The sequence below is a fragment of the Oncorhynchus masou genome, chromosome 25 (genome assembly GCF_036934945.1).
Source record: "Oncorhynchus masou masou isolate Uvic2021 chromosome 25, UVic_Omas_1.1, whole genome shotgun sequence".
Classification (NCBI taxonomy): domain Eukaryota; kingdom Metazoa; phylum Chordata; class Actinopteri; order Salmoniformes; family Salmonidae; genus Oncorhynchus; species Oncorhynchus masou.
This window is the reverse complement of record NC_088236.1, coordinates 40,145,320-40,171,910: the sequence shown is the minus strand read 5'-3', so window position 1 is coordinate 40,171,910 and position 26,591 is coordinate 40,145,320. Positions and strand designations below refer to the sequence as shown.

Sequence of the window (26,591 nt, the reverse complement as noted above, 5' to 3'; positions counted from 1 at the left end):
GGGGTGATGGGTCAAGAAGTCTCAGCCTGTACAAACCGCAGCTTAAGCAAAAAAGGCTGTCTAAAATACACTGCCATCCAGGGGTGCAACTTTCACTGGGGAAGGGGGAAATGCCCCCCCCCCCCCACCATTCTGAAATTGCATTTTTGTCCCCCCCCAGTTTTATCATTGGAATGTGATACAAAACGAGGCAATGGTGTGCTTTAGGACCACGCGGACGCCTCAGAGCGGTCAGGTAAGCTGTTTGGAGTGTTTATCCGATTGGATAAAACTATATATACAGTGGGGAGAACAAGTATTTGATAACCTGCAAAATCAGCAGTGTTTCCTACTTACAAAGCATGTAGAGGTCTAATGTTTATCATAGGTACACTTCAACTGTGAGAGACGGAATGTAAAACAAACATCCAGAAAATCACATTGTATGATTTGTTTGCATTTTATTGCATGACATAAGTATTTGATACATCAGAAAAGCAGAACTTAATATTTGGTACAGAAACCTTTGTTTGCAATTACAGAGATCATTCCTGTAGTTCTTGACCAGGTTTGCACACACTGCAGCAGGAATTTTGGCCCACTCCTCCATACAGACCTTCTCCAGATCCTTCAGGTTTCAGGGCTGTCGCTGGGCAATAGGGAATTTCAGCTCCCTCCAAAGATTTTCTATTGGGTTCAGGTCTGGAGACTGGCTTGGCCACTCCAGGACCTTGAGATGCTTCTTACGGAGCCACTCCTTAGTTGCCCTGGCTGTGTGTTTCGGGTCGTTGTCATGCTGGAAGACCCAGCCACGACCCATCTTCAATTTTCTTACTGAGGGAAGGAGGTTGTTGGCCAAGATCTCGCGATACATGGCCCCATCCATCCTCCCCTCAATACGGTGCAGTCGTCCTGTCCCCTTTGCAGAAAAACATCCCCAAAGAATGATGTTTCCACCTCCATGCTTCACGGTTGGGATGGTGACCTTGGGGTTGTACTCATCCTTTTCCTCCAAACACAGCGAGTGGAGTTTAGACCAAAAAGCTCTATTTTTGTCTCATCAGACCACATGACCTTCTCCCATTCCTCCACTGGATCATCCAGATGGTCATTGGACGGGCCTGGACATGCGCTGGCTTGAGCAGGGGGACCTTGTGTGCGCTGCAGGATTTTAATCCATGACAGCGTAGTGTGTTACTAATGGTCTTCTTTGAGACTGTGGTCCCAGCTCTCTTCAGGTCATTGACCAGGTCCTGCTGTGTAGTTCTGGGCTGATCCCTCACCTTCCTCATGATCATTGATGCCCCACGAGGTGAGATCTTGCATGGAGCCCCAGACCGAAGGTGATTGACCGTCATCTTGAACTTCTTCCATTTTCTAATAATTGCGCCAACAGTTGTTGCCTTCTCACCAAGCTGCTTGCCTACTGTCCTGTAGCCCATCCCAGCCTTGTGCAGGTCTACAATTTTATCCCTGATGTCCTTACACAGCTCTCCAGTCTTGGCCATTGTGGAGAGGTTGGAGTCTGTTTGATTGAGTGTGTGGACAGGTGTCTTTTATACAGGTAACGAGTTCAAACAGGTGCAGTTAATACAGGTAATGAGTGGAGAACAGGGGGGCTTCTTAAAGAAACACTAACAGGTCTGTGAGAGCCGGAATTCTTACTGGTTGGTAGGTGATCAAATACTTATGTCATGCAATAAAATGCAAATTAATTACTTAAAAATAATACAATGTGATTTTCTGGATTTTTGTTTTAGATTCCGTCTCTCATAGTTGAAGTGTACATATGATAAAAATGACAGACCTCTACATACTTTGGAAGTAGGAAAACCTGCAAAATTGGCAGTGTATCAAAAACTTGTTCTCCCCACTGTATATATAATTGTCCCCCCACTTTTAAAACCAAAGTTGCACCGCTGCTGCCATCTAACAGTGCCTAGGTGTGACGCTCTTCGATGTGACGCCTAACAACAGATGTACTCTATGAGGCTCAGTGATCGGAGTGGTGATGCGCCCTACCTTAGCCAGCGTGTCCTCATCCATGTGGTTCTTCTGCATGATGTGCTGCAGCGCAAAGTAGATCTTCTCCTGGAGCTTCTGCACCTTCCTGGGCTCCATCAGCCACGGCCGGTCTGACAAAGGAACACACAACCACATCACATGCCAATCAATCAATCAAATGTATTAATAAAGCCCTTTTTTACATCAGCAGATGGCACAAAGTGCTTATATAGAAACCCAGCCTCAAACCCCAAAGAGGAAGCAATGCAGATGTAGAAGCACGGCGGCGATGTAAAACTCCCTGTAAAGGCAGGAACCCAGGAATAAATTGTGTCCGTCTTACTACTAATAAAGACAGCCTCAGTCATGTCAGTCACTGTGACCGCAGCATTCTCCAGCCAGGCAGTGCCTCGGTAAGGTCTGCCTGTAGGTGGCAGCAGAAGGTAACTGTGGCTGTGTGTCGTCAGTACTGACCTGTGGAGATGAGCACTGCTGCGGAGAACAGAGCGATTTCCTCCTCAGTGAGCTGCAGAGAGCACAGACTCTTGGCAAAGTCAAACACCGCGCTGACCAGATCGTCACAGCCTGAGAGAGACAATAGAGAGGCTGTCAATTCATTGTCATAGTTATATGTTGTCCAGGGCATTATGGGTACTGTAGTACATCATGCTACTTAGATGACAGTCAATGAGGTGGTACAGTAGCGCTAGCAGCAGTGCCTTACCTAGAGCTTTGAACATCTGCATGCCCCCGTACTTCCCCTCAAACAGCACTGTGTTGTTGAGTGGGTTAAACGCCCGACACATTCTAACCAGGACCACCTCCAGACAACCTAGATTAGAGAGAGAGAGACACGTTGATGACTTTTTGCTAATCCAATATGTTTTTCATGTTGGTGCTACATCGTTGATACAGTTTAAAAAAAAAACATTTTTTTAAAGGATGTGGAAACGTGGTTGTTTCAAGCAGCTTGTTTCCAGTAGGTCAACAGTGTCAGCTCACCTGACTTGAGCAGAAGGATCTGGTCATTCTGGCACAGCTCCATGAAGCCTGAAATGCGCTTGGCAAACTCCACCACATACTGGATGGCATGTGTGATCTGGATGGCACACTGCTGCCACAGCATGTCTCGTGTCTGCAGAGAAATACACACGTTGGCAAGTTCAGAACTTCAGCTCGTATACACACTGCTATAGCACTTCCGCAAGTGCAAACAAATACAAACCGTATTTAACACACGTTTATGCCACAGGACTATGCCCACAAGACACGCAGAGTTGTATTTCCCTTTTTACATTTCAATGAAGTACCATACAGGAATAGGGAAAATGCATACTTAGAAAATTGTCAGCTCCCTCGCTACTCAGAATATCCAAAGTACAATATCAGCAAATTGCTTTTGTGTGTTCTATAGTTTCTGTCTGTAAGATGAATCTCTATGGAGAATATTTCAAAGGGTTCTTCTGTAATGACCCATAATCCATTAGACACAGAGGAATGAGAGAAGTCACGGTGATATAAAAGAACTAGTGCTGTTTCACACACACACACACACACACACACACACACACACACACACACACACACACACACACACACACACACACACACACACACACACACACACACACACACACACACACACACACACACACACACACACACACACACACACACACACACACACACACACACACACACACACACACACACACACACACACACACACACACACACACACACACACACACACACACACACACACACACACACACACACACAGAGAGGCAGGCAGGCAGGCGGAGAAAAGGAGCGAGAGAGAGATAGAAACAGAAGAAGGAGAAATGAGCAGAGAAAGAGAGAACTTGAGAAAAAAAAGAGACAGAAAGAGAGGGGGTTGAGATTCTATAGACAACCAGAGTTTGGAAGAGAATGAGGGCAGTTGGTATAGGGAACAAAAGAGACATTGGATGACAATAGAGTTGGGAGGTGCTCAGAGGTTGTACTGTAGGTTAGTGAGCAGTGTAAACTCGGCTGGTCACAAGGAATACACACACACCACAGGAGGCTGCTGATAGGAGGACGGCTTATAATAAGGGCTGGGAACGGTGCAAATGGAATGGCAACAAACACCTGGAAACCATGTGTTTCATGTATTTGATACCATTCTCCTGATTCTGCTCCAGTAATTGCCACAAGCCCATCCTCCCCAATTAAGGTGCCACCAACCTCCTGTGAGGTACACACACACTCGTCCCACTCACTTTGCTCTGGTACATCTTGATGTCATCGTAGGAGTGTGTTTGCCAGGCCAGCTGCTGGAGCTCATCTGCTGTGTATTGACAGGTCTCCAGGTGAGACTTTATAATGTTCTGGGCGATACGATCTATGGAGGGAGAGGGGGTGAAGATACAGAGTCAGACACACTTTGATCACAATTCGAGCAAAACGGTAGCTTACCATTCATTGTCTATGGAGCATGAAACCAATGAACCGTACACAAGCTTAATGAAAACTAACTTTATTCAACTTCCGAAGGTTTCAGTCCTCATGCAACTTTCTCATGCAACTATGTAGTCTCGTCCACCAGCCTGGGGACAAAGTTTATTTTTATGTATCTGAATCTGAATTGTAGAAAATAATTGTTGGGCTAATTGAATCGGGGTGTAGAAAACAGCAGAACGGATCTTTTAAAAAATCAGCTAATGTATTGTGTAACTCCAATAGAGAGTGCACTAGTAAAACTGTGTTCAGCTGACTTGACATTGCAACCTTAGTAAGGCAGGCAACACTCAAGCTTCACTCTGCAATCTGACAGGGTGTTTCTTGCATTAATGGGCTGAGCTTCAATATGATGCCCCCCCCCTAGGAAAGTCTGATCTCAGGTTGCTCACACTGCTTATCACAATGACAGCTTATCACACTTAGCCTCTCCATGACACCTTCCTGTTCAAATCATCAACTAAGGCCTGTTGTCTTCCTGCCCCTTACAACACTCGGGCCTCATTATGTCATGTACCTAATGTTTTTGAAGGCGGCACTGATGGTCCAATTGAACACTTGTGAATAAACCTAACCCTAACCCTTAGTTACCTAGCTCTCCCATGCTGACATTGCTTGGCGCCAGCTGACTGTCCTGGTAGGAGCTGTAGTTGAACAGGTTGGTCACAGGGGTCAGGTCGTAGACAGGCTCCTGTTTTATGTGCTTCATGCCCGCCATGTCCAGGCCTGACTGATCCGGGGAGGGCTGGGTGGAGTCCATACCGTGGTAGTAGCCGCCGGGGGCACCACCGTTCACCTGGCCCTTGGGAAGCTCGATAACGTGGCCGTTGGCGTAGGTGCCTCCGATCTCGTGGTTGAGGGTGTTGAGGCCGTTGGTCAGGCTGGAGGAGTAGACGCGCGCCAGGGCCTCAGCCTCACCAGTCTGCTGCTGCCGCTCATTCAGGATCCGCTGCTGGTGCTTCTGCACCTCGGCGTACAGGCTGTCTCGCTGCTTCTTTGACATGCGGCCAAACTTCACCGCTACGCACAGAGGGAGGGTTCTTTATTAGTCACATTGTGTTTGTGTTCTCTCAGCTTCACCTGTGCTTTTACATTCCAGAGATTACAATAGTATTTGACAATCTTAAAGGGATAGTTTGTGATTTTGACAATGAAGCCCTTCATCTATTTCCCTAGAGTCAGATAAACTTGTAGATGCCATTTTTGTTTCTGCGCCCAGTATGAAGGAAGTTTGAGGTAGTTTCGCAAGCCAATGGTAACTAGCGTTAGCGCTAGCATGCTAGCTGTAACCGAAGCCTTTCAGTTTTTGCGCTAAGCTAGTTAGCATTGGCTCGCGAAACTACCTCGAACTTCCTTCATACTGGACGCAGAGACAAAAATGATATCCATAAGTTCCTCTGACTCTAGGGAAATAGATGAAGGGCTTCATTGTCAAAATCGCAAGCTATCCCTTTACGTAAGCAAGTGTCTACACTTGTGTTTGTGTATGTACTTGTGTGTACGTTCATGTGTGTGTCGAAGCGGTCTCACCATCTCTGGACATTCCGAGCGCGAGACACTTCTGTAAGCGGCAGTGTTGGCAGCGGTTTCGATTGGTCCTGTCGATCAGACAGTTCCTCTGGCGAGGGCAGGAGTATGCTGCGTTGTTCTGTTGACTACGTCTGAAGAATCCCTACAGGACATTCACAAACACGAGCGGTCAGTCAATGTTTTGTAAAGAAAGGAAAATATAGGAAAGAAGATATAAAACAAAATGACAGAGGAGAAGGATGGACAGAGGGAACAACAGAGCTGTGTTGACAACTCACTTTGCAGCCCTCACATGTGATGACTCCATAGTGGATTCCTGATGACTTGTCTCCGCAAATTTTGCATGGTATAACTTCGATTTGGGCTGTGAACAGAGAAGGGGGAAGGGGAAAACACACATACCTGAGTTACATAACCGTTTTATTGGATCACACACACTTGCCTGTACTGTACCAGTGTTAATAGCCGCTCAACTTTTCCCCCACTGTCGGGGGGCTCATTAGTGTGTGTGTGTGTGTGTGTGTGTGTGTGTTTCTGTCACATATGACCCAGTGAGGGGGCACTCCCAATCAGAAGGAACCTCTCCAGTCAGCAGGTCACTGTGACATTGGGACATCCTGTTAATTTTAGCAGTGTTTTTTTTTTTGTAGTGGTAATGACAGGAACACTAGTGACAGACTTTATGTCAGGACGATGAGCAGGGGTCCTTAGATGTGCTCCCAGGATTGTAGTGGGGTTACATCACCAAAGTATCTTCCTTTATTCACTCACTCGCATTGGAAACGTAGTGTACTGTAGGACTGAACTGCGTACTGTAGGTCTGAAATTGCCACACACAGTAACCATTAGGAGTGTCCAGTGACCACAGTAACCAGTGGAGCCACGTAGTTCAAGACAGAGAAGGAGAGTGACAGATAGATCGAGCGATAGGTGGCACATATCTGCTGAGACTGCACACTCACTATAAAGAGATTAGACACTCAATCTAATCCTAAATGACTTCCTTCCTCCCAAGATGTTTCCTTGCGATGCACACTGGCTTATCCAAAGCACCAATTCCCTAATATTCTTTCTGTCCCTGAACCTGGTAGAATTAGGTAAGATGGTTATTAACAGACATTTCAGGTGATAATATAGCATGTTTTGTTTAGTTACTTTTTTCTTGAAATGTTTCTCTAACTTTACTGCAAGTCAAGCTCGCTAGCAAACGTTAGCTAGTTAAAAAACAGGCTAGGTTGAATATAAAATTGTGGCTAGCAACCTCAACCTAACAATTACCATCACAATACACTTAAATGGGAGGCAACAGTCATATATATATATATACTGTTATATATATACTGTTATATATATATATATATATATATATATACACACGACCATTCAAAAGTTAGGTCACTTAGAAATGTCCTTGTTATTGAAAGAAAAGCAAAAGAATGTGTCCATTAAAATAACATCAAATTGATCAGAAATACAGTGTAGACATTGTTAATGTTGTAAATGACTATTGTGGCTGGAAATTGACGATTTTTTTATGGACTATCTACATAGGCGTACAGAAGCCCATCATCAGCAACCTCCTGTGTTCCAATGGCATGTTGTGTTCGCTATTCAAGTATATTATTTTAAAATGCTAATTGCTCATTAGAAAACCCTTTGCAATTTTGTTAGCACAGCTGACAACTGTTGTCCTGATTAAAGAAGCAATAAAACTGGACTTCTTTAGACTAGTTGAGTATCTGGAGCATCAGCATTTGTGGGTTCGATTACAGGCTCAAAATTGCCAGAAACAAATAACTTTCTTCTGAAGCTCAGTCTATCCTTCTTCTGAGAAATGAAGGCTATTCCATGCGAGAAATTGCCAAGAAACTGAAGATCTTGTACAACGCTGTGTACTACTCCCTTCACAGAAAAGCGCAAATGGTCTCTAGCCAGAATAGAAAGAGGAGTGGGAGGCCCCGGTGCACAACTGATCAAGAGGACAAGTACATTGGAGTGTCTAGTTTGAGAAACAGACTCCTCACAAGTCCTCAACTGGCAGCTTCATTAAATAGTAAACACAAAACACCAGTCTTAACGTCAACAGTGAAGAGGCGACTCCGGGATGCTGGCCTTCTAGGCAGTTGACAGTGAATGCCATAGCAAACACCAAGCCATGAGGTCGAAGCTCCAAGACAGGATTGTGTCGAGGCACAGATCTAGGGAAGGGTACCAAAATATTTCTGCAGCATTGAAGGTCCCCAAGACAGAGCTCCAAAGATATTTTTGGCATGAATGTCAAGCGCCACATCTGGAGGAAACCTGTCACCATCCCTGCGGTGAAGCATGGTGGTGGCAGCATCATGCTGTGGGGATGTTTTTCAGCGGCAGGGACTGGGAGACTAGTCAGGATCGAGGGAAAGATGAAAGGAGCCAAGTACAGCGAGATCCTTGATGAAAACCTGCTCGAGAGTGCTCAGGACCTCAGACTGGGACAAATGCAGGACCCTAAGCACACTGCCAAGACAATGCAGGAGTGGCTTTGGGACAAGTCTTTGAATGTCTTTGAGTGGCCCAGTCAGAGCCCGGTCTTGAACCCGATCGAACATCAATGCAGAGACCTTAAAATAGCAGTGCAGTAAACGCTCCCCCATCCAACTTGACACGAGATTGAGAGGATCTGCAGAGAAGAATGGGAGAAACTCCCCAAATACAGGTGTGCCAAGCTTGTAGCCACAGGAGTCGCTGGTGCGCGATGAGACAAGGACATCCCTACCGACCAAGCCCTCCTTAACCCGCGACGACACTAGGCCAATTGTGCGTCGCCCCCCGACCTCCCGGTCGCGGCCGGTTACGACAGAGCCTGGGCGCGAACCCAGGGACTTTGATGGCACAGAGTAACCACTGTGCCACCCGGGAGGCCTGAACCTCTCTATTCTCATCAATTTTACAGATTGTAAATGAAAGAAACATTTTTGCCAAAAGTATTATTATATTATTGATCAATTGACCAATTGACATAGATTTTTCAAATCACCCAGCAGTGCTATTTGCAGAGTTAGCTCCAGGTAAATGTTGCAGTCCTTCAGCCATTCCTGGACCTTCGACAAGGGACCCCAACTGGGTTGTGTTCATTTGGAACCAAACGGAAGAAAAATGGACAGAAACAGGAAGGGACTACCTGGATTTGTCCAATAAGAAACACTAGTTTTTCTTTTACGTTGCAAACATTATTTTTTACGTGTGCCCTAATGAACACAACCAATGATTCATTTCAATCTGTGGTAGAGCAATAACAGAGAAACTGTACACTATACAAAGTACACAGAGAAATTACATCTAACGTTTTAGCCTATGAATGCAGTAATTTGTGGTCAAAGGCAATGTCCAAAAGTATGTCCTACCTATGGCATCCATTGTCATTTCCCGCCGAGACACATGCATAAACACATGTAGCCGACACACACCGCTCTGTGTTGCAGCTACAACAGGACAACAGGTGTTTTAATGTGTGTGTGCATCAGCAGTGTTTATGGAGTGTGTGTATGTGGTTTGTATGTCATCTGTGTGTGTATAGTGTCATAATGGGATTAGCTCAGGGAGATAATGACTACTCAGAGTTGTCTGCTGCCTAAGCTGGAGCTGTCTTGTACCTCTTTACCCAGGGAGGGATGTCCCACTCCCCCCACAAAGCCTGAGTAAGAGAGGGTCCGACTGCGGGTTTAATGACCCTGACCTCTGTGACCCCAGAGTCTAAGACCATGTGGTGACACAAGGTTATATAGATCCTGACCCCACACGACCCAGGACACTATTATCAGACAGACAGACAGACAGACAGACAGACAGACAGACAGACAGACAGACAGACAGACAGACAGACAGACAGACTGTTAGTTAGTAGGGGTTAAAACTGATGAGGGGTAAGACAAGGCCCTCTTGAGAGCTGAAAACCATCAGCAGACAGGACAGTTTGTATTTACCCCCATTTATATAATCTTCCACCTATTCCTTTCCCTTATCGATCTACAAGCCCTACATACCCATTGTGAATGTGAGTCATTAACTGTGTGTCCGGGGGTGGGGTGTGGGGGGGGTGTGTGTGTGCATGTGGAAGGACTCTCTGGGTTTGTTCTAGAGGTGACCCACTTCCACCAGTTCCTGGCCAGTGCCAAACTGGGTCAGCGCAGCGGGCTGGACTGGGCCGAACTGGGCCGAACTGGGCCGGACTGGGAAAGAACACACACACAGTGTGATGCAGTGAAGATGTCTATTTATAGTGTGAAAAACAGGTCAGTTGTGCCTCAGGAAATGGCAGTAAAAGAGAGAACAACACTGTGTTTGTGTGAGTGTTCAGCCGCTCTCATTTACAACCACATTCTGCTATATTCCCCAGAATGTCTCTTTGTAGCTCCTTTAGGAACAACTCCTAATTGAACTTCAAGGAAGGACATCTTAAAAACGCATTTATCAACTGACCAGTCTACAGTTCATAATAACGTTTTGAGGGGTGTGTGAACCGACAAAGATTATAATCCAGCTGTCAGTATTTCTGTGTTCATGTGGGTGAGTGTGTATGAGTGTGTAAGCTTTTGGGTGATTTTGTGTATGTGAATTTGTGTGTAGTCGTCTGTATTCTTATGTGTGTGTTTGAGAGTGTCTGTGCGTTTGTGTGTATGTCTCTGTGTGTTAGAGATTGTGTGTTTCAGAATGTGTGTGTGTGTTAGAGAGTGTGTGTGTGTGTGTGTGTGTGTGTGTGTGTGTGTGTGTGTGTGTGTGTGTGTGTGTGTGTTTGTGTCTGTTAGAGAGTGTGTGTGCATAGCCACCGGGCCTGTCAGGTGGAATAAGGAGCCAGTCGTGACAGCTTGGCTGTTGCTAAGACGACCACCCACTCGCTTCTGTCGTCTGCCTGTCAGAGCAATGATTTGCTGAGCGGTCACACACACACGCCTACAGGAAGTGATGTCACCAAACTATGGAGTATTTCTTGCTTACCATCACCATCCTACCCTTCTTATTGCCTCCTCTCACTTGGTGTGCCAACACTATGGTTGCATTTTTCACCAAGTCAAATCAAGTGGCTCTAAAACGGTGTATTTACATAGTAGTACTGCAGACAGGTACATTGAGTGCAGTTACTACTGTATATATGGAACACGTGCTTCAGGATCCTATTCTACATGAGTTTAGAACAGATAGATAGCAGATAAATAGCTGCATGAATGATTCCTAGGCCTTCTGACTGGCTGGCTGTGTGGGTGTGGCTGCCCTCTGACCCTCTGACTGGCTGGCTGTTTGTTATCCAAAAGTTATGTAAGAGTGCAGCGCTGGCGATTCCATGGCTAAGAGGAGCTCAGCCCCACAATCTCCTCAAAGAGAGAGAGAGAGAGAGAGCAAGAGAGACACAGACACCAACAAACAGAGAGACAGGTGGGTTACAAAAAAGTAAGGGAGACAGTTTTGTAGAGTAGTCTGGTTGGTGCAGTGAGTGATGTGTAGTGAACTGGCACGTGGAGTGTGTTAATTGATTTTTAATGAAGTGAGGAACACCACTCAGTCTCCTGGGTTCTCAACTCTCTAAATAGAGCCTTAATTAGCTTCATTAGAGGAGATGGGAGCATCCGTACATGAGCACTGGCTTACCATAACTCAATTTATAAAGAATACACACACACACACACTCACTCACAGCAAGACAACATCAAAACTTGAAATTGCCATGTGGTCTCCTGATTAAATGGGCGGAAGTTGATGTTGATGTGCTTGATGTACATATCCCAGAAAACTTACAAATAGATAGGATGTTGACACTGTGGAAAGGGAAATACCTGTCCATCTACGGGAAAATGACCCAGATTAATGTCCTATTGATACCGCAGGTTCCATATTCATTCATGGCTCTGCTGACTCCAGGAGAGTCCTTTTTCAAGCCATGCAAGACATTTGATTTGATTTATTTGGAATGGCAAACCATTAAACAGCCACCTTTGTATTAGGAACATGAGTTAGGAGGGTTAAAATTAGGACATATTAAGGCATTAAACCTCTCTCAAAATGATATTTAAATCCAAACTGGTTTTGCAGCAGACTATTAAAAGAGGCACATCCAAGGTTCAAAGTGGTCTTTTTGCCGTTATACAGATTAAAACCAACCATCTCCGGTGGATTGATAATGGATCCCTGCTTAAAGTATGATCCTTTTTAAATGAAGCAATACAGAGTTGGTTACAATTCCAATTTCATCCTCCAGATGAAGCAGATCAAGTATTACAGCAAATAATGTGGTTAAAACTCCAATGTACTAATAGAGGACATTTTCTGGGGAGAAATGCATAAAATATCATGTTTCTGAATGACATTGGAAGGTAAAACTGTCACACAAGCTATTAGCAAAGGGTGTATGGAGATGTATATTCCATCCCAAATTATAGCCAACTCATTGAAGCTCTGCCACAAAAATGGAAGAGGCAATTACTCAAAAGAGAAAGGAATTAAATGATTGTCTGCCTCCAATGAAAAACAACGCATGGCCTAAAATGTATCAGTTTCACTTAAAGTCGAGAGGTTTGATAACTATGCCGCTTCAAATTCAAGATTGTTGGGAACAGGTTTTGTATGTGCCAAAATCATGGCATTGGGTTTATGAACTGATATAGAAAACAACAACTGAAGCATCAATCTGTTCTTTTCAATTGAAACTATTATATAAATCTGCACCACTTATGATGGCACAACAAGCAGAGGGATGTCTCCGGTCACCATTCCTTTTCCCGGTAGCCATCGACTGGATCATGAGGAAGACAACAGGGAACAGGCAAAATGGTATACGGTGGTTTCTATGGACACAGTTTGACGACCTCAACTTTGCAGAGGACCTAGCACTCCTGTCACACAGTCAAGAGCAAATACAAGATACAATTCCAGACCTGGACACCACATCATCCCAACTAGGACTCCATATCCACAGAAACAAAACCAAGATAATAAGGCTCAACAACTGTTCAGCCGCTGGTTCGACTGTGATCTTGCAGAATTCCTCCACCTCCAAGAATTGCATTTGGTGAAAGGTTCAGCACACGCATACTCAGGCTGACTGGCTCTCGTTCAGGCAAATGAGAAATAAGTGCACTCAGGCTATCCGGAAGGCCAAAGGTAGTTACTTTAAGGAGCAGTTCTCTCTCTATGGGTCCAACCCCAAGACGTTCTGGGCAACGGTTAAAGACCTGGAGAATAAACCCTCCTCCTCACAGCTGCCATGCTTCTTAATGTTGATGATGTGGTTGTTACTGACAAGAAGCACATGGCTGAGCTCTTTAATCACCACTTGATGAAGTCAGGATTCCTATTTGACTCCTTGCCCATCCAACATTTCCTTATCTCCCACCCTGTCACGACGTCCGCCAAAGTTGTTGCCTCTCCTTGTTCGGGCGGCGTTCGTTGTCACCGGCTTTCTAGCTGCCACCGATCTACGTTTCTTTTTCTATTTGTTTTGTCTTGATTGTACCCACCTGGTTCCCATTACGTTATAATTATTTTCCCTATTTAACCCTCTGGTTCCCAATATGTTTTGTGCGTGATTGTTTCTTGTTGAGTGTTAATAGACTGCTGTGTTATGGTGTGTTTTCCCTGCGTGGAATTTTATGGTTGTTTCTTTTCGAGTAAAGTACGTTATTTTACTCAGTTCTGTGTCCTGCGCCTGACTCCGTCCTCACCGCTGCACACTGACACATGACACACCCCTTCTAATGCGACTATCCCCGATGCTTCTCTCTTTTCCCCCCGCCCCGCTACAAAGTTTCTCGCTGCAGGCAGTCACTGAGTCCGAGGTGCTAAAGGATCTCCTTAAACTTGACCCCAAAATTCCATCTAGGTCAGACCCCTTTCTTCCTTCTTTAAGGTTGTTGCCCCTATCATCGCCAAGTCTGTCTCTCCTTTTTGGGGAGGTTCCCATTGCTTGGAAGGCAGCCACAGTTCGTCCTTTATTTAAAGGGGGAGATGAAGCTGATCCTAACTGTGATAGAAATAGAAATAGGCCTATCTTTCTATTTGCCCCGTTTATCAATAGTGTTGGAAAAACTTGTCAATAATCTGACTGGCTTTCTTGATGTCTATACTATTCTCTTGGGAATGCATTCTGGTTTCCGCTCAGATTATGGATGTGTTACTGCAACCTTAACGGTCCTCAATAATGTCACCATTGCCCTTGATTCTAAGCAATATTGTGCTGCTATTTTTATTGACTTGGCCAAAGCTTTTGATACGGTAGACCATTCCATTGTTGTGGGCCGCCTAAGGAGTATTGGTGTCTCTGAGGGGTCTTTGGCCTCGTTTGCTAACTACCTCTCTCAAAGACCGCAGTTTATAAAGTCCGAAAATCTGCTGTCTCAGCCACTGCCTGTCACCAAGGGAAACACAATTCATAGATCGGCAGATAAGGGTGCTCTCGAGCGGCTAGATGTTCTTTACCATTCGGCCATCAGATTTGCCACCAATGCTCCTTATGGGACACATCACTGCACTCTATAATCCTCTGTGAACTGGACATCTCTGTATATCTGTCACAAGACCCACTGGTTTACGTGTATTTATAAAACCCTCTTAGGCCTCACTCCCCCGTCTCTGAGATATCTACTGCAGCCCTCATCCTCCACATACAACACCCGTTCCGCCAGTCACATTCTGTTAAAGGTCCCCAAAGCACACATCCCTAAGTCGCTCCTCTTTTCAGTTTGCTGCAGCTAGCGACTGGAACGAGCTGCAACAAACACTCAAACAGGACAGTTTTATCTCAAGCTCTTCGTTCAGACTCAATCATGGACACTCTTACAGACAGTTGTGGCTGCTTTGCGTGATGTATTGTTGTCTCTACCTTCTTGCCCTTTGTGCTGTTGTCTGTCCCCAATAATGTTTGTACCATGTTTCGTGCCGCTACCATGTTGTGTTGCCACAATGTTGTTGTCGTGTTGTGTTGCTACCATGCTGTGCTGCCATGTGTTGCTGCCTTGCTATGTTGTTGTTTTAGGTCTCTTTATGTAGTGTTGTGTATCTTGTTGTGATGTGTGTTTCGTCCTATATTTATATTGTATTTATTTATTTTAATCCCAGGGTCCCCGTCCCTGCAGGAGAGGCCTTTTGGTAGGTCTTCATTGGAAATGAGAATGTGTTCTTAACTGACCTGTCTAGTTAAATAAAGGTTCAATAAAACAAACAATCCAAATCACCCTTAAAGAACCACTGGAGGATGTGAGGTCCTTCACCTACCTGGGCAAAGATGGGTTAGTCTGTGGAAATCTGAGTGATGGAATTAAGATTAGAGTGATTGGTTGATTGGCTGATAAACTTGGAATCCAGTATGAGTAGGAAATAAACATTATATATTGAATTGTAATGTTTTCCACCAAGTCCTTCAACTAGGAAAGAGGCGAGTAGGGGCATAATCAAACCTATATAAAGGGGATTAGAAATGATGCAGTAATGGTATTTGATAGACTCCAATTCTATCTGCTAATTTCATAGCTGATCCACCCCCCCCCCCCCCCTTAAAAAAACACATCAATACCAAGCGCAATACAAGCCCTTCTTAGAACAGCAATAAACTGTGGGGTGATCTTTCTACCACTAGGTGTTGCTGTATTTCAACAGCCGTAGGGGCTATTTGTGTAAGGGTGAACAGGAGGGGCAGATTGGACATGCATGTTTCATCTATTAACTAGAGGGGACGAGCTACAAAAAAAAACACACCCGGGGCTGTACTATGTTCAGCATGCTGTTACATGGGATGGGAGCGTGGAGTAGCAACAAGAGGGGTTATGTAGCTACTTGTATTGCTGCTCACACATACCACCCCCCCCCCCCCCACACACACACACACACACACACACACCCGTGTTTTCACTAGGGTCAGCAACGGCTACATTGACCCACTTGGACAGCTCTGGCATCATGGCAGCAGCCGGGTATTGTAGGTAATTACTCAGACCTGTCTGTATGGTTGGCACTTTCTCCATGGGCTCCGTACAGTCTGCTGGAGTGAAGAGTAACACAGGGCAGGCAAGTAGGGAACTATCCCCCATCCCCCTTCCCTCCCCTGATGCCTGCCCTGTGTTGTGAGGGCAAACATGTCTTTGTCCAGTTGACAGTAGCCATGATGCATCAAGGATGGTAGTTACTCCCCCCCTTGCCCTCCTCCCCTCCCATGTGTAAGAGGGCACAGGCTCGTCCAGTTTGCCGCAATGCTCTGTGGGTAATTGCTCATGGGGCAGGTCTGGGATCAGCTGCGCTGGGCTCATGGAATCCAGCTCTGTTCTCCGATTGTACACCCCAGAGAGGGAATAGAAGGGGCCACTGGCTGACATTCAACGCATCGATTCACACACACAGACACACATGCACGCGCACAAAAGTGTACATATGTATACACACGTACAAATGCACTCATACGTACGCACACGACAGTGTTTATATAGTGTTTATGTAGCGTTGATACATCCCATGTTTTAACTACAACTGTGTGCATGAGTATACAGTATTTTTCTCCACCCTGTGGAGTATTTCCCACGTCTCCCTTGCATGCCTCCACCCCCCTGCCCACTAGAAGTGAAGCCCACACAACATATTGTGGGGTTCCTAGTGAGTGACCCTGAGATGGGGAGGCATGCAAAGGAGGCGTGGGAAATACTCCACAGGGTGGACCCAATCCCATCGCCCCCAACCTGTCCCTCCCACCCCCTGCCCCCTCAGGTCTACCTCTCAAGTACACTGTGCCATCTCCTTCCCAGCACCATCCTCTGTGACTTGTAAGGCCTCTCAGGGATTGACCTCTGACCTCTCTTTCAGGCCTGGGGGGGGGGGGGGCATCGGCCTGGAAGGGGGGGGGGGCATCGGACTGGAAGGAACAAGTCCAAGGATGATGTGTGTGACCACAGCACCTGGTCTCTCCCCCTCTGAGCAGGGGTAGCCTACACACTGTGTACAGAGATAATGATAAGTATGATCCAAATCATGTATTTGCTGGAGTGTACAAAAATATGTAAACATGAAAATGGCTGTCTAGCAATGATCAACAACCACATGGAGGCATGGACACACATACTGTCATCGTAGCATCCCACCTATTCTGGTTTAAGAAAAAAATGATTTTGTCGTCACTGCCTGCTCCTTAACCCTCCCTTAACCTCACACTGTTCTTCCTATGGTCTTAATCCTAATTGTAGATGACATTGTGTGTGCGTGTTGTGTGTTTGTGTGTGAGAGAGGGGGAGGGTAGAGGGTAGGACTAATAGGGAGAAAGAGAGCAAAAACAAGAGAGCTATAGCATTAAAAACCTGCAGATTCTACCACATCTTGGCTGGAGGACACTAGCGAATCACATGGACCCAAAGGAATGGAGGCTAAACATATCAATTATACTAAAATAAGTGTTACCGTAATCCACAGACAAATTAGTGGGCATACACAAATATTTGGACCAAACTACAACACTTGCCACTTGCCTTGTGTGTGTGTGACACAGAGAGAGAGGGAGAGAGTGTGTGAGAGAGAGAAAATGTGTGTGTGTGTGTGTGTGTGTGTGTGTGTGTGTGTGTGTGTGTGTGTGTCTCTCTCAGGGATGGACGCTAATAGCTCGCCTCAGGCCACAATTTAACTCAGTCTAACAAGGTTTTCCCCAAAGTGGCCCAAGGGGCATCTTTCGCAAAGAGCCAAATTGATCACAAAGACTATCAAAGTGTTCGCTTCACCTGCACTCTCTCTTTCCTCTCTCTCTCTCTCTCTCTCTCTCTCTCTCTCTCTCACAGACACATAATATCAGTATTTTATGAAAATTAATATGAAGGCACTGCTTAAAACAAAGAGGCTATAATGAAATATGACTTTTTTTTTATAAGGACACTATTCTGAGCACTGAGGTTAGAGAAGACCTGGGTTAAAATACTATTTGAAATCTTTCAAATACGTTGAGTGTTTGCTTTAGCCTGTCTGGAGTACCAGATGGGCAGGGTTTATAATTGTGGGAGCTACCAGCAGGTCAGTACCAGCAGATCTGGTACTGAGGTTCAAGATGAAGCGCAGCTCACAAGAGAGAAATAGAACTGATGATGCCCTGGAGAATCTCCTCAATGAGATTAGCTACTGACGCTAACACAGGCTAATCTTTGCCACTCACAAAACGCTAACCCCTATTAGAAGCACACCCGTATAGTTGACACAGTAAGTGCTATAGGTATGCTACCACAAACTTCCTTCTATGGAATACGATGGTGGGCAATACCTTTTTACAGCATCTAATTGAGTTGTAGAATACATGCTAAATGCATAATATAAAATAGTCTTCAGAAAATACCTTTAGGTAACTAAAAATTAGTTGCATCCATGGTGGCCATGGTCACCTTCTATAGGACGCTATTAAGTGCACAGAAATTTCACCTAGTTTCCTCCCAGGACATAGTAAAAACTGGAATGTAACAGGGACATATAGCAACAGTACAGCGCGTTCAGAAAGTATTCACATCCCTTGACTATTTACACATTTTGTTGGGTTACAGTCTGAATTTAAAATGGATTAAATTGCAATTTTGTGTCACAATACACTAGAATGTCCAATTGGAATCATGTTTTTATAAATGTTTACAAATGACTTACAAATAGAAAGCTGGAATGTATTGAGTCAATAAGTATTCAGGAGTAAAAATGTGGTTAACAAGTCACATAGTAAATTGCATAGACGCACTCTGTGTGCAATAATAGTGTTTAACATGATTTGTAAATGACTACTGCGCCTCTGTACCCCACAAATACAATTATCTGTAAAATGCTGAATAGAAAGTCTTATGTTTGGGGCAAACACATCACTGAGTACCACTCTTCATATTTTCAAGCATGGTGGTGGCAGCAACATGTTATGGGTATGCTTGTCATCGGCAATGACTAGGGAGTTTTTTAGGATAAAAGGAAATGTAATAGAGCTAAGCACAGGCAAAATCCTAGAGGAAACCCTTGTTCAGTCTGCTTTCCAACATACACTGGGAGACAAATTCACCTTTCAGCAGGACAATTACCTAAAACACCAGGCCAATTATACAGTGGTTGCTTACCAAGATGACATTGAATGTTACTGAGTGGCCTAGTTGCAGTTTTGACTTAAATCGTCTTGAGAATCTATGGCAAGACATGAAAATGGCTGTCTAGCAATGATCAATAACCATCTTGATAGACCTAAGGAATGATGGGCAAATACTGTACAACCCAGGTGTGCAAAGCTCTTAGAGACTTACCCAGAAATACTCACAGCTGTAATAACTGACAAAGGTGATTCAAACAAGTATTGACTCAGGGGGTTGAATACTTATCTAATCAAGATATATTCGTGTTTTATTTTCCATTAATAATCATTTAAAAAAAATGTGAGAATGGTGGAGGCTACTGTAATGCCTCTAGAAAGTACAGCTAAGGGTTCTGCCTTACTTCACACTGTGTCCAAGAAATTGTATTAACTGTGTATTAGCTGTTTATTAGCTGTCCTTGTTGAATCGTTAAGTAAGACACCGCATAGACGCACACACACACACACAGATGGTGAATTGCACACATCCAGAAAGCTGAATTAACCTCTCACACGATCTGACTGTCTTTGTCTTTATCTTTTCCTTTCTCCCTCCTTCTCCCTTTCCCTCTCCCATCTCTCTTTCCTTCTCCCATCTCTCTTTCCCTCTCCCATCTCTCTTTCCCTCTCCCATCTCTCGTTCTTCCTTGCCCGTTCTTGTATCCACGTGACTCACGTCATGATGACTACCACCCACAATAGACACATCTAGTTACTACTGAACAAAAGTGAGCTGATGAGATCAAAGTTCAATCCCATAGTGCACCACATCACACTCCACCAGACAACCAGGGTGCCTCTGCTTCCACCACCAGCCAGCGTATGGATACACTGCATAACTGAGAGATACTTCCATTGTGTTTAACAAGGACATACTAAAGAGAGAAAGGCTGCTTCTTTAACTCAGGTTCAGGCAGCACTGGGGCAATTGCAAGAGATCCCTCACAGCCAATATAAACTAGATGCATGGTACTGCTAGTGTGTCACACACACACACACACACACACACACCCCATCCTTCTCAGCGGAGTATCGCATACAATCCCTCAGACACTGAGGAATAAAATCAACACGGAGCAGTCGCTAAGTAAGCGCGCTTGGATGCCACCCTCACGCTCAGAACCACTGGGACCACACACTGATAGAGAAGCATGGTCTACAGGCTGCTGTTAACAACATTATCTCAAACACACTGATAAGTCAAACATGCAACAGCATGCACACACACACACACACACAAGCTCTCTTAATTTGAGTTGAGAGCACAAGTGATGGAAGAGCAGACCGGTCGAGTGAGGAGAGACAGGGACACAGGGTTAGAGCAAGTGCAGTGGTGTAAAGTAACTAAGTAGAATGTCCTTGAAGTACTACTTAAGTGATCTTTTGGACTATCTATACTTCACTATTTCCATTTTTGACAGCTTTTGCGCCACTACATTCCAAAAGAAAAGATGTACTTTTTACTCCCATACATTTTCACTGACACCCAAAAGCACTTGTTACATTTTGATTGCTCAGACAGGACAGCAAAATGGTCCAATTCACGCACCATCAATATAACAAGTTGTCATCCCTTACTGCCTCTGATCTGGCAGGCACACTAAACACAATTTCTGTGTTTGTAAAATATGTCAGTGTTGGAGTGTGCCCCTGACTGTCCATAAAAATACAAAAAAATTGGGCCGTCTGCTTTGCTTAATAGCTGGAATTTTATGAAGCTTTTACTTTTACTTTGGAATTTTACTCAAGTATGACGGTTGAGTACTTTTTCCACCACTGTACTTTGGTATATTTAAAACCAGACTTCTAGAACTTTACTCAAGTAGTATTTTACTGGGTTACTTTCACTTGAGTCATTTTCTATTAAGGTATATTTTCTTTATTTTTACTCAAGTAAAACAGTTGAATACTTTTCCACCACTGACCAAGAGACAAAGGGGATAGAGGAAGACAGGAACACAGTTACAGAGAGATAGGCTATACATACTGTAGTCATATGTGGATGAATTGGGTGCAGTGCGTGTGCGTGTGGTTGTGTGTGTGTAATGGTGCAACACCTCAGTGTGGAGGATTAGCTCTCCTGACCCAGGCTTTGAGTAATCTTTCCCCTAGTTACATAACACTGGGCCATTAGTCAGACACACACACACACACACACACACACACACACACACACACACACACACACACACGATGAGTATATTTTCCTCTATACTGTTTCCTCCCACCAACTAAGGTGTTGCCTGCTCCTTCCCCACAATGAATGCTACCCAGTGAAATACAGCTTTATGTTCCTAATTATGACAATATAGAGAATGCTGTTCAAGCTGTGGGTAATGTTGATGAGGAGATGAGATAGATCGTGTACTGTGATAAATGATTTGGAGTAGATTATGTAAATTAAACTGTGCACCACAGTATAGATGATGCTGTGGATTGCTTCCGTAGACCTTCAGGAAGCATCGATCCCCTGGATAACGCCGGGATTGGCTGATCAATGCAGATGCAGGATGCCTCAAATTCTATTGGCATTGGGACATCATGCATGGCATTGTGGCTATTTGTGTTTTACAGGCCAGAGTTGAGAACAGAGTGGGTGTATGTGTTTGTGTGTATTTGTGTGTGTGTGTGCTCACGAAAGAGAAGGAGAGAGAGAGAGAGAGAGAGAGAGAGAGAGAGAGAGAGAGAAAGAGAAAGAGAGAAGAGGAAGATGTAGAGAGAGAGACAGAGACAGAGAGATGATAGCGTGTGGCGTGTGGGGTCTTCTGTGGTGCTGTCTGTAGATTATGGAGTGTGTTGCTGTCTCACATCTACCCACCACACCCCCTTTGTCACCCCTCTCTCTCTCTCTCTCTCTCTGTCATTCTGTATTTTCCAATAGAGAGGAAGTGTTGGAGATTGTGATTGACACCTTTCACTCACAGAGAGGATCACATAGACCACACCCAACCCCATGACCCATCCCCCTCCTGCTCTGGACTGAACTCAGTGACCTATACCGTCTATGGGAGGGTTCGCCTGTGTGAAAATGACATTGCATTGCAGTAGTGTGTCATTGTGTATCTGTGCATGTGTCTGTTGGAATACATTTGTGCATGTGCATACATATACATATTATTACATTGTGTGTTTGGTCACCTGTGTTAAGCTTATGCATGTATGCATATCTGAGAGCATGTGTGTGTGTGAGCATGTGTGTTTGCATGTGATGTGCGCATGTGTGGTGGCATCATACTATTATACTGAAGATGTATTTTGTGGGTTACTGTGGATGAGGGTGAGAGTGTACAGTAAGTGTAGGTGTAAAGGTACACCTGGTTCCAGAAGCCCCCTGGCCAAACATAATCAAACCGGAAAGAAATGAACCCATCTGCAAATATCTTCAATTCGAAAGGACAATTTGCGAAATAAAAAAAGTAGGGTGTTCATGATTAGAATAGGCTTATAGCCCTCAACAAAATTGCTTTAAATGGTTTAATTGGCAATGAAAATGTATGGGGAGGTTGAACTTGTGAAACAATATGCTTGGACCCCAACCAGTAAATCCAAATTAAAATAGCAACAATGAATCAAAAGCACGTAAAGAATATTTGACCCTGAGCCGATCTTTTTGTATGTGTTTCAGGTGCATAAGGTTGTAACTATTTTCAGAACGTTTCCTTCTTGTCATTGGATAACTGCTTGTCATTAAATAACGGAAATTGAACAGTATAAGACGAGAAACTTTTCTCTTTTTCACCACAGCATTTTCTCCCTCCCCTGGTTGGTTTTGGTTATCGTTCTAATACAGGCTACATCATCGTCCGTCGGTCAGTCGGGACAGGAGGTTTGACAATTGCTAAATGATAATTAAACAAGGCATATGAGGGGGGCTCTATTTTTCATAACCTCGTGGATGTGATTGCATTTCTCTGTGAGCAGTGCAGACTCCACAGGCTGCGAAGGTTGGGAGAGGGGCCGCGTGGCGCACACTGATTTAATTCTATCTGACAAACCCTTTGGGGCGTTCAGCAGGATAGACGGAGAGAGAAAGACAGGAGGACAGAGAGAGACGCTTCGGGCCCTCTTCTACCCACCACAGCTATAAAGCCGGAGATTTCGGCATCCCCCCAAGACGCCCATGCACTAGTGGTCGCAAGGCCCAATAAAGTGTGAGTGTAGGCTACAGTTATTGCAAGGCGGGCGGGGAGAGACGAGTTAAGTCATTTGTGCGCGCGAGAGAGATAGATGTCCACCCCAAAGTTTTCGTCCTCTTTTTCCCCCAGGGTTATAAGAGAAGGCCTGCTAAATTGCTAATCGCAGAGGCAAACAGAGGTGTAATTTTAATCCTTCTAATGTTGCTTGATTTTCAAAGCCAAATAGCAATAGCATAGGACACAATAATATTAATGTAAAAATATGAAAATACTGTTAATTAACATCACAGAATATTGTTGCACTTTGAAAAAATATTCATTAATTAGTCTAAATATTGTCTTATAGCTATAACTTCAACAATGGGCTTAGAATAATCATAATTATTATTTGAATGTTGTTTATTTTAAGAGTCATTTCTGTACTGGGCATGTTGTATATTTAATGATGACAAACTCAAATTAAGCTCGCCATTGATAATCTATGTTTAACGTTAATATTGCCCATAATTCAGTACAGTTTAGTTTAACTACACTTTATTAATATCAACACAATGGCGTTTTTGTATCATTTGTCATATGTCTACACACCTACAACGAAGGAATGAGAATGCAGCCTGGAACAACAGACGCTATAGAATACCTCTAAGTGAGGCCCTCACCTGTCTTTCATTGAACGAACTGGTTACTTTATTTAGACTTTTACACTATCATAATAGTTCATGTAGGCTTATTTTCGTCACGGATTTCCGTTTAAGTGATTATTGTTATTTTACAATTCACAAGGTAGCCTGAGCGCTAGTCATCATACAAATTAATAACACTAGACTTACGCAATTTGACAACTATTGGTCATCACGGAAATGTTCATTTTCAATTATTGGACCGAACAGCATTGCCACTATGTTTTGTTAGTCTGACATAATTTGTAGGAGTAAATTGTAAAATAGGTCTACTATTCAGCATTGAAAGCCTTGGATCCAAAGCGCATGATTGTAAGGGGAGAAAGAGGGAAAAAGAGAGAGAGCTGTGGGTTTAACTTCCGTCTCGAAGACATGGGGACATTACCCTCTCTCTCGTGTGTGTGTGCGTGTGTGTGTGTGTGTGTGTGTGTGTGTGTGTGTGTGTGTGTGCGTGTGCGTGTGCGTGTGCGTGTGTGTGTGTGTGTGTGTTGGACGTGGGGGGCACTAATGTTGCATTTCGATGCTTATGGAGCGGTGCAGCGCTTGACTGATGGATATGGGTTAGTAGAGCGCACTCCCAACACAGAACCTCCTTGCTTGGTCCTATATCACCAGGGAGGTATGCAGGACACATCCTATACATGGACAACAAGCTTATATTTGGGGATGGGGTACGACAGTTTAACGAAGCTCATGAGGCATGTCTAACTTGTATTCTTCAAGAATTAATGGGTACATATAATTTCTAAGTCCAAAAATGGATGCTGCAACTGCAGATTGCCCTTTAAAGAAACAAAATGTATTTGCATTTTTTTCCAGAGAGCAAACATGTATAAGACTGTGTGTCCTGCAGCCCATGGTGCTATAGGGCCAAGCTTGGAGGTTCTGTGTTCCAACGTGTCATGCGCTCTACTAAACCTTTTACATTTATCCAGTCCCACCCCTCAGCTTTTTGCCGAAACAGGGGTGGGAAAGGCTTTGTTATTGTTTCAACTGCGAATTGCCGCTTTAAATCGTCAGTGGCAATAGTTTACGGAAATAGTTTACGGCAATAGCAAACGATGTCCTTCATGAAGATGATCTCTATTCAGTCACTCCATTCAGCCAGAGCATCTGAAGGCTTGACGCTCCTCCAAACTAAACAGTGTTGCGTTAACTCAGAGTTAACTCCAACACTGGGACTTATACAAGGTGTTTAATGGGCCATACATGGACGTCTCATGGAGAACAACACGCACACGCACACACACAGTATACAAATCCGAATAGGTTACTGAATAGTGAGACTAAATGGCAATTGTATTCTCAAGCTGGGGCTAATAGTGACTGAGGCATGAGCAAGTTGGGATAAAAAAAACTTCCCTAGTAAAGTTCACACAGCGCGCACACAACAGAACTATAGTACAGAATGGATGTGGGGAATACCAGTGATGTGAGTGGGTAGATGCGCCTGCTATTTAAATGAGCTGTCAAAAGCAGTCCTTACCTCGCATGGTGGTGTTTGTGCGACTCTCTTCCGAATGCAGCAGTCATGAAGAAACAAACATAAATACTTTTAAAAAGCAAAATCCCCGGGCAAAAACAAAACAACGTTAATGTTTGCCGTCGTCCACGTTCATTCGGGGAGTGTTGTTTCTGCGCAAAAGCATTCCAGACCAGAACAGGCTCGTGCTTGTTGACGCGCTGGGCAGAGCGGAGCAGAGAGACGGGAGTGTGGAGAGGTGGTCAGACGGTTTGAGTGTCGTCCGCTCTGCGAGCATGCGGCTTTTCACATGACATCTGCGCCTGAACATCTACGGGAGGTTTTCACTGTTTCCCCCGGGGAGGGGAGAGCGCTAGAGAGGCTTAGAGAAGCAGGGATTGGACGAGCACTTTCTGCTCCTCCCACTCTCGACGTCCCAATAATGAGCCAGTGTAATAGCCCATAGCATACTGTATAACATATCATCCAACCATCTTACAACCATATTTCTACAACATTTTATAGACTAAAGAGGAGCGTTTGAGTTCAGGCTGTGCATGCCCACATCGTCAAAAATCTTTAGAGTTGACTATGGAAAGGGGTCAGAATCACATGTTTCTTTAATTTCACAGACAATTTACAGTCAAAGAAATGATTTTGTAATGTATAGGCAGGCCTTAACCTCTCACACTTAGTTAGATTAGGCTACATCAGTTAGACTAGCACATTTTGAAATCATTTATAATTGGGATTTGAAAAATGGTTGAATCTAAATAGTTTATTGGTTACAAGGTTCAACACTCTCCCTGGTAAATATTTAATATATTGGATGTTAAACACTGTAATGGCTGTGGATTGAATAGTTAAAGAGAACCACTGAAAAAATATTGATACCCGCACTATATATATATTGAAATACTAAATGTTTATCAGTCAAATTTAGCTGTTTAAATGCTTATGTGTCACTGAGAGGATACAGGCTCAAATGATATTACACACGTCTAATGTTTCTTCTCTACTGCACATAAAGTATTTCCCAATGCATATTTCCAGGATGAGGGCGTTTATTTACAGTGCAATCGCTGGAAAACTATCCGCTATGTGCGGAACACGTACAAAACAAAATAACAAACAGGACAATTCAAAAACAGGAAATATAAACTGGGGATAACGGAATGTAACTCAAATCGTAGTAGAGTACTCAAAACAACCAGGCCTCA

General features: G+C 44.2%; 1 protein-coding gene across 1 annotated transcript in view; it reads right to left on the bottom strand.

Annotated features, from left to right (window-relative positions):
* The window catches only part of LOC135513646 (nuclear receptor ROR-beta-like), a 61,941-nt gene that overhangs the window by 490 nt on the left and 34,860 nt on the right, over positions 1–26,591 (bottom strand). The window contains exons 2-9 of the mRNA XM_064936508.1: positions 6,294–6,417; positions 6,016–6,157; positions 5,077–5,505; positions 4,248–4,369; positions 2,986–3,118; positions 2,708–2,815; positions 2,458–2,568; positions 2,002–2,114 (exon numbers count right to left, since the gene is read on the bottom strand). Of these exons, the coding sequence (XP_064792580.1) occupies positions 2,002–2,114; positions 2,458–2,568; positions 2,708–2,815; positions 2,986–3,118; positions 4,248–4,369; positions 5,077–5,505; positions 6,016–6,157; positions 6,294–6,417 (1,282 nt within the window). The remainder of the gene's footprint in view (positions 1–2,001; positions 2,115–2,457; positions 2,569–2,707; positions 2,816–2,985; positions 3,119–4,247; positions 4,370–5,076; positions 5,506–6,015; positions 6,158–6,293; positions 6,418–26,591) is intronic.